Below are 13598 nucleotides of genomic sequence, written 5' to 3'. Positions count from 1 at the left end.
GTGTGGGGGAATAGACTGTCAGGCGGCTGTCAGGATTTCTCTCTTTATTGTGTAATCTTCTCAACTTGACTGGGAGCAGGACCTATGACCTGTTTCTAACCAACAGAATAAGCAGAGATGAAAGGATGGTGGATTCTGTTCATTTTGCAATTAAAATGTCTGGTCCTTCAGAAATGTGTAATAAAATTTATGAGGGAAGCCAGAGCTAGAAATAAAAATATGGAAATTATTTTTATAAGACAAATAATAAATACATGGTTAGAATAATTTCAATAATAGCAAGACCCAAATAATGGTTTGGGGCAAAATGAAGTTATTAAAGAAATTTGAGGCCAAATTTGAGGCCATTATTCTCAAGCTATATAATAAGAGAAAAATAAAGAGCACAGAAGCTGGATGCTAAAGTAATTAAGGAAAGCAGGCAAGTACCCTAGATTTATAGACAAAAGAGAAAAAAAAAGGTGAGGCAAAAATAAATTGAGCTATTAACTAGAGAGGTGAGCACTGGCTCCATCTTCATCTCCATCCTGAACACTCTAAGCTACATCACCCGAGTAGCCCTGCCTAATCCAGCCTCATGGCTCTATAATCTCCTTCAATGGGCTTGGAATCAAGGGATCTAGATAGTGACCAAAAGTTATACGTACAATTCCAAATAAAGGAATCTTTATTTGTTCCACTTTACTATTGCCCTCAAGGTTCATGGCATATAAAAACACCCATAAAAGAAATTCTAGGTGTCCTATAAAACTAAACCCAAGAAAGGATTTTAAGTAATCATTATCTGTCAAGCATTTTAAGTAGATAAGGATTAGCTGTTTCTAAGGTGCACAGTGAGCATCTAAATGGCACAATTAAAACGTTTGGTTTTTAAACTAAAAAAATTTTAGCCCTTTTTCAAGTTCTGATTTATATCTGTGAGCAACGATAATACTTGAAAAGTTAGAATCCCAGGTAAGAAACTTTACAAGGCAACTTCTTCAATGTCTTACCTCCGAAGCAGTAGCAGCAACATTAACACTGCTTGCCTGCCCGTTCAGTAGGTCCATGCTTCCCACAACATCAGTCCTGATGCTATGTTAACAGCACAGAAGACTGACTGACTGCTTCACGTCCAAGGCCACAAATACATTATTATTCCTGTAAAAAAGAAACAAAATTTTAAATGTGTGTTTAATTATTACTGAAAGTTTAAGAAACCAAATCAATGCCTATCACCATGTCAAGAAAGACATTTTTTCAACTTTACCGAATTCTTTCTTATTCAGTTAAATCACTGAAGCTAGTTTGAGGACAATCCTATATGCTATTTTCACATGATCAGAAACACCAAACGGACAGTGTTCAATGCATGTTACTTTATGGTTCTTCATCATCAAAGCAGAAGTGCAATTTTTCACTTATTGTGAGAAAAATTCAAATTTTTTTACTTTTAAGTGAATAAAGTATAAAAAAACACGTGGCAGAGTAACACATGGCCTAACAATAAATTTTTAGAGTTCTAAATGACATCCTTAAATCAACAATGAGTAAGTTTACCGTGGTTGATAATCTAGTTTACAAAGATATTACAAATAAATAAAGTATTATGGAATGTGTAATAAAAATACCACAACATGTATTTATTTGTATAGGGTATTAAAGTTTATTGAATATCTTCAATCCACTGTCTCACTCATCTTCACAACTACCAATAAGACCAATTAAGGAAGATATTAATTAGAAACAGCCTCTGAGGACAGAGGATGGTAAATGAGCAGCCAAGAATAAAATTCAAGCGACCTAAAATTCTGGTCAAATAGTCTCTCCACAACACTGCATTTCTGTCCACTTCACTGGAAGTCAGAATATTTACCTGACTGAGGTAAATAATCCCTTTCCACAAATAGCTTCAACTATCTAGGGCAGAATTTCTTCCTCTCTAAAAATTAAAGGAGTAAATGGGCCTTAAGTTTCCTTTCCAACTATAAATTTCTATGATGGTTTTCATTCATTTTTTAATTTTATTGTTCAATTACAGTTTACATCTAGTATTATTATGTACTAGAGGCCCGGTGCATGACATTCGTGCACTGGGGGATGAGGGGGTCCCTCAGTCCGACCTGCACCCTCTCCAATCTGGGAGCCCTCTCCAATCCGGGAGTTTCTGTCTGTCTTTGCAATCATATGAGTGAATTGTCTGAGACCCCCAACCCAGCTGGTTTGTTGCTCACAGAATAGTAGAGACATTTTTTTTCTTTGCTTCATTGGTGGAGATTTCCTGGAAGTTTTAGGATATCTTCCCTTTAATTTTTCCTAGACACTCTGATTTTACTTACATCTCTCACCTTTGCTTTCCCTCCATCCCCCACCGCAACAGTAACTTGCTCCAGGCTCACTTTGCTCTAGTGTCTAGGAGAGCCATCTGCCACCAGAACTACGATTCCCGGCATTCCTGGTGCTCCCCGTGCTGCTGGGAGCAACCGAGGGAGCCACATCCTCCCAAGCCTCCGGCTCTCCCACTCTGCTCTCCACCCAGTGCCTGTGTATGCAAATTAACCTGCCATCTTTGTTGGGTTAATTTGCATACTCACTCCTGATTGGCTGGTGAGTGTCGCAGAGGGATGGTCAATTTACATGTTTCTCTTTTATTATATAGGATTGTTTCAGGTGTACATCATAGTGGTTAGACAATCATATACTTTACAAAGTGGTACCCCAGATACTTCCAGTGCTCACCTGGCACCACACATAGTTATTGCACTAAAATATATATATATATATATATATATATATATATATATATATATATACATATATACACACATACATATATATATACACACACATACATATATATATACACACACACATACATATATATATATACACACACACACACACATACACACACACATACATATACATACATACATACATACTAGAGGCCCGGTGCACAAAAATTTGTGCACTCGGGGGGAAGGGGGGGGTCCCTCAGCCCGGCCTGTCCCCTCTCGCAGTCTGGGACCCCTCGAGAGATAACGACCTGCTGGCTTAGGCCTGCTCCCGGGTGACAGAGGGCAGGCCCAATCCCTAGGTGCAGCCCCTGGTCGGGCTCAGAGCAGGGCCGACTGGGGAGTTGGGGCACCGCCCCCTGTCATGCACAGAGCAGGGCGGATTGGGAGGTTGCAATGCCACCCTCAGTCATGCTCAGGGTAGGGCCGATTGGGGGGTTGGGGCACCGCCCCGTCACACTCAAGGCAGGGTCGATGGGGAGGTTGCGGCACCACCCCGTCACGCACAGAGCAGGGCCAATCTGGGGGTTGGAGCGCTGCCCCCTGTCACGCACAGAGCAGGGCCCATCAGAGGGGTTGGGGCTCCTTACCCTGTCATGCACAGCGCAGGGTCGATCAGGAGGTTGGGGAGCTCCCACCTGTCACACACAGAGCAGGGCCCATCAGGGGGGTTGGGGAGCTCCCCCCTGCCACGCACAGAATAGGGCCAATAGGGGAGTTGGGGCACCACCCCGTCACACACAGAGCAGGACGCATCAGGGGGTTGGGGCGCCGCCCTCTATCACCCACAGAGCAGGGCCGATCAGGGGGTTGGGGCGCCGCCACTGTCACACTCAGGGCAGGGCCGATGGGGAGGTTATGGCTCTACCCCGTCACACACAGAGCAGGGACCGTGAGGGGGGGGAGGGGGTTGGGGCGCCGCCCTCTATCACCCACAGAGCAGGGACGATCAGGGGGTTGGGGCGCCTTCCCGTGATGAACAGAGCAGGGTGGATAGGGAAGTTGCGGTCCCGCCCCTGTCACACACAGAGCCACAGGGCAATCAGGGGGTTTGGGTGCTGCCCTCTGTCTCACTGATCCCAATGCCAGGAGGCCTCTCAGCTCCACTGATCCCAGTGCTGGGAGGCCTCACGGCTCCGCTGATCCCGGTGCTGGGAGGCATATTACCCTTTTACTATATAGGATAGAGGCCTGGTGCACGATTGGGGGCCGGCTGGTTTGCCCTGAAGGGTGTCCTGGATCACAGTGGGGGTCCCCATTGGGGTGCCTGGCCAGCCTGGGTGAGGGGATGATGGCTGTTTGCAGCTGGTCACACACCCTTCAGGGTGGGGGTCCCCACTGGGGTGCCTGGCCAGCCTAGGTGAGGGGATGATGACTGTTTGCAGCTGGTCACACACCCTTCAGGGTGGGGGTCCCCACTGGGGTGCCTGGCCAGCCTGGGTGAGGGGCTGAGGGCTGAAGCTCCCAATTGCTCCTTTTTCTCTTTATTCTGGGCCAGCTTTAGCTCTGGCTCAAGCTCTGAGGCCTCTGCTGCTGAAAGCAGGTATCTGGTTTGTTTGGGTTCTATAATCAAAACAATGTATAACTCCAGCTCTGAGATCCCGGCTCGCTGAAAGCAGGTTTCTGGGGTTTTGCTTAGCTTCTATATTTGTTACAATGTTTCAAACTGCACGCTCAGAGGCCGGCAAGGCAGGCAGGTAACGTTGGTTTCCTCCATCACTGAAGCAAGCAAGCCTCACATTAGTTTCAAGCTGCCTGGCTGCCGGCCGCCATCTTGGCTGGCAGTTAATTTGCATATTGCCCTTATTAGCCAATGGGAAGGGTAGCGGTCATACGCTAATTACCATGTTTCTCTTTTATTAGATAGGAAATGGCTAATATACTAAGTGTCCATCTGATCGATCACTATGACACACACTGACCACCAGGGGGCACATGCTCAACGCAGGAGCTGCCGTGACTTGGAAGCAGTGGTTCTCGGGTGACGTACCCTGAAACCGGAGAGGAGGGAGCCCGACTCCTCGTGGGGCCACACGATTCCACCTTCGGCCATAGGTTATGTTGTTGCTGGGGCACTGTTGCCCCGAATCTGGTTTACTGCACACTTGCATTTGCATTCTACACCCTGTATCACAGCAACTTTGCAGAGTGCCCTCTTGCACGTCGGGACCCCTTGGGGGATGTCAGAGAGCTGGTTTCTGCCCAATCCCCGCAGGCCAGGCCGAGGGACCCCACCTGCCAGAGGGACCCCACTCACTCCACAGATGCCCTTCGAGCCACAGCGCCACCCCAGGTGTTGCTGGCCAGGGAGGGACCATGGGAGGTTGGCTCTAGGGCATATCTAGCCTGTCTTGCCCAGTCCCGCCCTGCCAGCCACCTTCTAATTAATTTTCTTTCAATGTGCACTAATCCGTGCACTGGGTCACCAGTATTGACTATATTCCCTATGTTGTACTTTACATCTCCATGATTGTTTTGTAACTACCAACTTGTATATCTTAAACCCTTCGCCATTTTCACCCAGTCCCCCATCCCCCCTCTCCTCTGGCAACCACCAGTCTGTTCTCTGTATCTATGAGTCTGTTTCTGTTTATTTTTTTAGATGCCATGTATAAGTAAAATCATATGGTATTTGTCTTTCTCTGACTGACTTATTGCACTTAGCATAATACCCTCTAGGTCTATCCATGCTGTCATAAATGGTAAGATTTAATTCTTTTTTACAGCCAAGTAATATTCCAATGTATGTATGTATGTGTGTGTGTGTATATATATATATATATATATATATATATATATATATATATATATCTCATAGCTTTCTTATCCACTCATCCATTGATGGGCACTTGGGTTGCTCTCATATTTTGGCTATTGTAAATAATGCTGCAATGAACGCAGGGGTGGGCAAACTTTTTGACTCAAGGGCCACAATGGGTTCTTAAACTGGACCGGAGGGCCGGAACAAAAGCATGGATGGAGTGTTTGTGTGAACTAATATAAATTCAAAGTAAACATCATTACATAAAAGGGTACGGTCTTTTTTTTTTTTTTAGTTTTATTCATTTCAAACGGGCCGGATCTGGCCCGCGGGCCGTAGTTTGTCCACGGCTGACATAGGGGTAGATCTATTCTTTTGAATTAGTGTTTTGGGTTTCTTTGGATATATACCCAGAAGTGGAATTGCTGAGTCACAGGCAGTTCCATTTTTAATTTTTGAGGACCCTCCATCCTGTTTTCCACAGTGGCTGCACCAATGTGCATTCTCACCAACAGTGCATGGGGGTTCCCTTTTCTCCACATCCTCCCCAGCATTTGTTGTTTGCTGATTTAATGATGATAGCCATTATGATAATGTGAGGTGATACCTCATTGTGGGATTTTTTAAAAATTAATATTCACTGGAAGATATTTTTTCCATTGCTTTTAGAGAGAGTGGAAGTAGGGTTGGATGAAGGGAGAGAGAGGAGGGAGAGGGAGGAAGAGAGGAAGAGAGAGGGGGAGAGAGAGAGAGAGAGAGAAAGAGAGAGAGAGAGAGATACACATATCAATGTGAGAGATACACATTGACTGGTTGCCTGCTGCATGAGCTCCAAGGGGTCAGGAATTGAACCTGCAACCTAGGTACATGCCCCTGACGAAGAATTGAATCCTTGGGTGTGCAGACTGATGCTCTAACTACTGAGAAACACCAGCCAGGGCTCATTGTGGTTTTAATTTGCATCTCTCTGATGATTAGTGACACTGAATATCTTTTTATATGTCTCTTGGCCATCTGTATGTCCTCCTAAGAGAAGTGTCTATTAAGGTCTGCCAATTGTTTAAATGGATTGTTTGGTTTTTTTTGGTGTTGAGTTGTATGATTTCTTTATAAATTTTGGATATTAACCCTTTATCAGATATATCACTGGCAAATATATTCTCCCATTCAGTTATTTATTTTTTGGTTAATCCCTACCCGAGGGTATTTTTTCCATTGATATTTAGAGACAGAATAAGGGAGGGAGGGGGATAAAGGTGAAGGGAGAGGGAGAGGGAGTGGAAAAGGAAGGAAGGGAGAGAAGGAGATCAATCCTGCAACCCAAATATGTGCCCTTGACTGGGAAATGAACCCCTCAGGCCGAAGCTCTAACCACTGAACACAACACTGGCCAGGCCTCTCCCATTCAGTTCTCTGATGTTTTTCATAAGAGAAATGCTAAATGTCTATAAATTAGGTACTTTAAACTATGTCCACTTTAAAAAGTTTGAAATATCAGTAACAATTCTTTTGATGCTAAGTTTCCTCTCTCTGGAGGACAGTGATTCAGAAGCACAGACTAGAACAGACTGCTTAAGCTTGTGCACTGTTGGACTTCATGCTCACTTTCCTTACATACAAAACAGATTTGACAATGAGTACTTACTTCACAGAGTTGTGCTGAGGAGAATGAATTAATAAAACAGTGCTGACACAAGGTTAAGTGCAATATTATAATGATGCATATTTTGTCTACTACCTGCTTAAGCTACATAAAGCTCACATTTAATGGAGCCTTCTAATTAAAGAAGACAAAAACCTTAGAAATATGCCTCCAGCAAAATATCTGTTGGTGGACATCACCAAAAGTCTAACTGCTGACACTTGAATGCTTAAAAATTATTACTACTGACAGCACCCTTAGTCACATCTTAAGTTTATTTTCATTTCTTTAGATATATTCTCAATATCAGCTAAGAGCAAAACATTGTGCTAGAATTTTTTTAAATGAAAAGTGTATCAGAAATAATGGTTTTTAGCCCAGCCAGCATGGCTCAGTGGTTGAGCGTTGACCTATAAACCAGGAGGTCATAATCCGATTCCTGGTCAGGGCACATGCCCGGTTGTAGGCTTGATCCCCACAGCATGGGGCATGCAGGAGGCAGCTAATCAATAATTCTCTCTTATTATTGTTTCTACCTATCTCTCCCTCTCTCTTCCTCTCTGAAATCAATAAGAGTATATTTTTAAAAAAGAAATGATTTAAAACCATTTAGAATTCATTTAGAAAATCGATGTGAAAATGCATAGCACAGAGTAACCTTCTCCAATCCACAGTAATTCATTTTATAAGCTTTACTATCCTTAAAAATCCAAATTCTGTCTGAAGGCAACACTCAGTTTGTAATGAAGTATTTTCAAATAATTTCACTTTATTCTACATTCTATGCATAAAGATTTAGATATGAATTCATGTATCAATAGTGCCCCCTAGTGTTAAGAAAAATATTTTAATGAATTAGGGAATGTATTCTTAATCTACTTTATATCAAATATATAAATTTTATTACCACTATTTACTGAAAACTAGGTAATATAGACCAAGAATTAACATTAATACAGTTGTGAACTATAATAGGAAGGCCAGAGAGATTGATGATCTATTTCTATCAAGATTCAAGTTTTCTTGACCTGCTTTTAAATAAAATGTCATTCATATTATTCCTCAAGAAATAAGGTCATATTAAAATCAATTATGTTTTTAGTAAAAAAAAAAGTACAGCAAAGCATACCTCAAAGAATATCCTATTCATAACTGTTTACAAATGTACTACATGTCAACAATATTTAATACTGTTTAAGGACAACAAAGCCTCATATAATACCATAAAAACACTGTAATTCCTAAAAGACAGTTTATTTTTTATTATATGCTTCAAGATCTTCCTGGGTGAGGATTAAAAAAATAATTCAAGTGGACAATTATTAAATAAACATGAAAGTAGGCGTGACAGCTCCAACAGAAACTAAAACTTCTTGTTATATTCTTATAAGTTTGGTGAAAAAAAAGTCATAGGTAAGATTAAAACACTGTATTTATAATTCAGTATGTATATCAAAGTTATTTCAAAGCTTGCTTTCCTTTAAAATTATTAATAAAACATTAAAGATACATTTTATATGACACTCATAGAAGGCCCAAAGATTTAAATGGCCTATATATATCATAGTATAAAGGCTCGCTCACTTCAGCACATGTGACAGCTAAACTTGCATGGCCTCCTTAACATTGTTGATCTAAGAAAATGGTATTAGTCCACATGGGGGCAGCCATCTTGTGTTGGAGTGATGGTCAATTTGCATATTACCTCTTTATTATATAGGATCTTCTTAAAAACTCATATTTATAACAAAACACAAGGAAAAAAAACACACCATTTTTTATTCAGGCACATAAACACAATTCTTGACCTCAAATTTAATAAGTATCTGTTGAAAGAATGAGTGAATGACTGAACAAAGCAGTCATTATATGAACGCCTGATTAACAATAAGAATATAAGGAAAATGGCAATAAAATAATCAATACACACAATACTATACTATATTTAAATACTATATTTAAAAGAATATTATTAAGAGCTCGATTTCCAGCACCATGGCTGACAAAAAAATACAAGAAATCTTGACTGGTGTGGCTCAGTTGGTTCAGTGTCGTCCTGTGTACCGAGAGGTCACTGGTTCATTTCCTGGTCAGAGCACATGCCTGAGTTGCTGGCTCGATCCCCAGTAGGGAGCATGCAGGAGGCAGCTGATCCATGTTTCTCTCTCTCTCGCCCTCTCCCTCTCAAAATCAGTAAAAATAAAGAAATTCAGAATGTGGGCTTGATTTTTGATACCAGTAGGATAGCAAAGAAAAACCAAGAGAAGATAATGGAATTGAGACTCATACATTCTCTTCCTACCCCATTCCCACATCTTTACCTAGACTAAAACCAGAGACTGATAGTCTACCTCTATCAGTGATATGATAGTCTAGTCTTAAAAAATGGATACTGGTACAGGAAGATAAGGAAACTTACATGCCTTGGCTTGGGCTTCACACAGAGGATGGTGAAGGGCATCTATAAATTTGTCTACAAATGTGTAATCTTAGACATGCTTCAGCACAGACATGGAATTTGAATTTATACTACCAGCATGGTCCAAGATCCTCAAGACAAGAAATTCACATTTAGTATGTTCACAAGACAATGGGACTCCCAAAACCCAAGGCAGATGAAAGCAACAAAAATATGGGGGAGGGACATTCTTTTAAACCAGGCAATGTGGGATTTTCACAGATAAAGCCCCAGTGGCCAGATCAGAATAAACATTTAGCAATTCTATAAACAAACAATCCCACTACAAGTAAAAGCAGGAAATTCATCTATTATTAGGATTATCACTTGAGAACTTTAGATGAGAAATTATTAGATACAAGGCTTTCAAAGAGGAAGATTAAAATCAGCACCCTTAAAAGGAGACACTGAAAAAGACAAACATCTGTAAGAAAACCAAATATTTTTTAAAAAGAAAAAAAGGTCATTGGAGAAGTAAGCATCAGATTAAACAACTGAAGAGAGAATTTATGAAGTAGAATCCTATATAATAAAACCCTAAAATGCAAATTGACCAGACAGTGGAACAACCAGTCGCTATGATGTGCACTGACCACCAGGGGGCAGATGCTCAATGCAGGTGGTCAGTACACTCCCACAGGGGGAGCACCACTCAGCCAGAAGCCGGGCTCATGGCTGGCGAGTGCAGCGGCAGTGGTGGGAGCCTCTCCCACCTCTGCAGCAGCACTAAGGACCCCTCGGGGGATGTCTGGCAGGTGGACATCCCTTGAGGGATCCCACAATGCAAGAGGGCACAGGCAGGGCTGAGAGACCCCCCACCCCCACCAGTGCACAAATGTTGTACACTCGGCCTCTAGTAGAAAAATAAAATTATGCAAAAATTCTGCGCAAAGAGTTAATGAAATGGAAAACTGTGAAAAGAAAAAAATAGAATAATAAAATGTAACAGCCTAAGAGTAGTTCCAAGAGAAAGAGAGATAATGAAAGGCACTCTTTAAAGAAATAAAGGCTGAGAAGTTTCCAGAACATGAGAAAGACAATATACCTTCATATTTAGGAATCACAAGCCTTGAGCAGGATAATAAAATTTAAAAAGTTATATATGTGTGTGTGTGTGTGTATCACTTTAAACTGTTTAAAAAGCAAGAAGAATAGGCACTTTGCTTACAGAGGAACAAAGTTAAATGGAAAGCTTCTACAGTACCAAAAGACATGGAAGAAAATAAAATATCTTCAAAGTGCTAAGAGAAAATAACCTAGAATTCCATAACCAGCTGAATTCTCATTCAAGATAAAGTAAAATAAAGGTATTTTAAACAAAGAAAGAATTTACCACAAAATTAGTTCATAGTGCTAAGCAGCTGGAAGGGAGAATAAGAGGACAGATGAAGAGAAAAACAAGACCGGACAGATGGATAAACAGATAAGAAAAAAAAAAACAGGACAGAATGGGGAGTGGGGATGGGAGGAGAGGGTAAGAGAAAGGGAAAGGGGAGGAGGAAGAAATGAAAAAAGGAGGGAAACAGAAAAGGTTGTTCCTACTCAGTTCATTATATGGCTAGAGGGAGAAAGAGCAGGAAACGAGAAAAAAAACCCAAACGCAGAATACTACAATCCATTACACTGATTCAGCTTCAACAGTCACATGATTTCTGCAGGAAGAAATGATGTTTAGGTTTATAAAGAAAGACAAGTTGAAGGTCAAGAAGAAAGGAGAAGTAAAAACACTATAAACAAGAGCACACATTTAAAAGTAAAGATAGTCCCAAGGAGGTGCAGTATGGAGCTCTGGAGACCCTTTCTGAAGGGTCAAAGAAGCAACAGATCATGAAGGGTTTCATCTGTCACATGGCGGAACTTAGACTGAAAGGGTCTGGCACTAGGAATCATTAAAGGTTTCTGAGTAGGGCAATGGCTTTAGGAAATGAAAACCAGTATTCCAACGTTTAATGTGCCAGGGGCACGCCACTGGGCTTTTAAAACAACAAAGTATCTGAAGTGGTGAGCAGGCCCCTTTCCCACCCACGCTTCTCCAATCTCTGCTCTCCAGAACCCTCTTCTAGTCTTTAGTTGTACAAAGCCTACCATGGTCACATTCTATCTCAACTCCAATCAGATCATCCTACCACCACCAGCTTCCAATTCAGAATCCCTAATTCTATAGAAATGGCAATTTCACTTAGATGATACTTAAATGAAAACAAAAACAAGACAGAACCCCACGATCCAACCATCCCCTCCCCCATCCAAACTTCGGCCAAGGGGTACAGGAAGGAGATCAGTGGGAAAAGCATGAGACAGGAAATACTCCGTCTAGGACTTTAAACAGGTGTGTTATGTTGGGTAAATTATTTAATCTCTGAACTTTGGTTTATTCATTTATAGGTAAGAGATGATAAAATGTACCTCGGAGAGAGTTTGAGAGAAATGAAATCATATAGAAAGACAAAATCAATGCTTCTAGAAATGGTATACTATAATGGAAAGAACACAAATTTTAGAGTCAGAAATCCTGGGTCCAAATCCTAGCCTAGGCACTACCAGCCAGCTGTAAGGCCTGGGGCAAAGAACTTTGCTAATATTTAAGTCCATCTATCAGTGATGTGATTTAAAAAAAAGAAAAAGGAAAAGAAGACAGACCTCTTCCACTTCTAAATTCCAGAAGCATGTGAAAATTCCAACATCAATTAATGGATTAAAAAGGCAAGTAAACTATTCCTCTAAATTAAGCATTTTGAAAGTATATTTTAAGATTTACTGAAGTATACTGAAGATTTACTAAATAATCCAAAAATGTTTTTACTTTAAAAAGTACTCATTTTTTAAAAAGAAGTCCTAAATGAGTAAACATGTTACCTGATAATAATTGTATCTCTCAGGACAAGGAGATAAATGTACAAATAGTTTGCAATACTGAATCACTGGATTTAATGATGAGAGGTCCCTTAAGAGAGATAACACTTTGCATGTTAACTATTTTCTAAATGTAGATTAAACATAAATGTTATATTATTTTGTGAATTTATTCAAAAGTACACAACTTGAAAATATTCCACGTACCCTTAGTAGTACAGTATTTAAGTAAATAAAAAATTCTTAAACTTCACTTAATTCTTAAAGGATAGCAATCATTTTTCAAACAAAAGTAACTTACAACCTGAAACTAAAAAGACAAGGTCTGAGAAACTTTAACACTATAAGCCAGCCGTGGGCAAACTACGGCCCGCGGGCCGGATCCGGCCCGTTTGAAATGAATAAAACTATTGAAAAAAAAGACCGTACCCTTTTATGTAATAATGTTTACCTTGAATTTATTTTAGTTCACACAAACACTCCATCCATGCTTTTGTTCCGGCCTTCCCGTCCAGTTTAAGAACCCATTGTGGCCCTCGAGTCAAAAAGTTTGCCCACCCCTGCTATAAGCCAAACACAATGACAGGTTTAGCAATTTCACATACTACTCAGGTTGCAAAAGAAGAAAAAAATTGATAATGTCCAAATTAACCTACATATTTAGAAGTCTCACATCAAAAGAACTAAATAAATTATATTCCAGCAAGACTGCTTACTAGATCACTTCACAAATTATAGTCTAAAGTTAAATATCTAATATATAGTTTCCAGACATATATTTTATTTCTAAATATTTTAGTTACATATTCAAGGATGTGTGTGTAAGATGATTTCCAAAATAAAATAAGCTAAGACCTTAAATTAGAAGAAGAAAGATAAGGATAGCAGAAAGTTTTCACATCACATGCCACCTTAATAACACCACCTGAAGTAGAATGCTTATATTAAGGCCAATGAAAAGAAACTGGTCCATTTAAAAACCTCGCCATCTATAAAAATAGCAGACATTATTTCTGAAAATAGAGAAAAGCTTTAAAATAGTGAAGCTACTTTTAAAAAATTCACTTGGATTAAAAGTGTTGTTACCTTAATCACTAGAGACTCTGCACA

General features: G+C 40.4%; 1 protein-coding gene across 3 annotated transcripts in view; it reads right to left on the bottom strand.

Annotated features, from left to right (window-relative positions):
* The window catches only part of RALGPS2 (Ral GEF with PH domain and SH3 binding motif 2), a 121986-nt gene that overhangs the window by 83198 nt on the left and 25190 nt on the right, over positions 1–13598 (bottom strand). For all 3 annotated transcript variants that reach the window (XM_081112126.1, XM_081112124.1, XM_081112125.1), the window contains one exon: positions 993–1140. In XM_081112126.1, coding sequence (XP_080968252.1) covers positions 993–1049 — 57 coding nt within the window. In that variant the 5' untranslated portion in view covers positions 1050–1140. The remainder of the gene's footprint in view (positions 1–992; positions 1141–13598) is intronic.

Source organism: Myotis nattereri, assembly GCF_964212035.1.
Source record: "Myotis nattereri genome assembly, chromosome: 18".
Lineage (NCBI taxonomy): Eukaryota > Metazoa > Chordata > Mammalia > Chiroptera > Vespertilionidae > Myotis > Myotis nattereri.
This window is presented reverse-complemented; position numbering and strand designations above follow the sequence as displayed.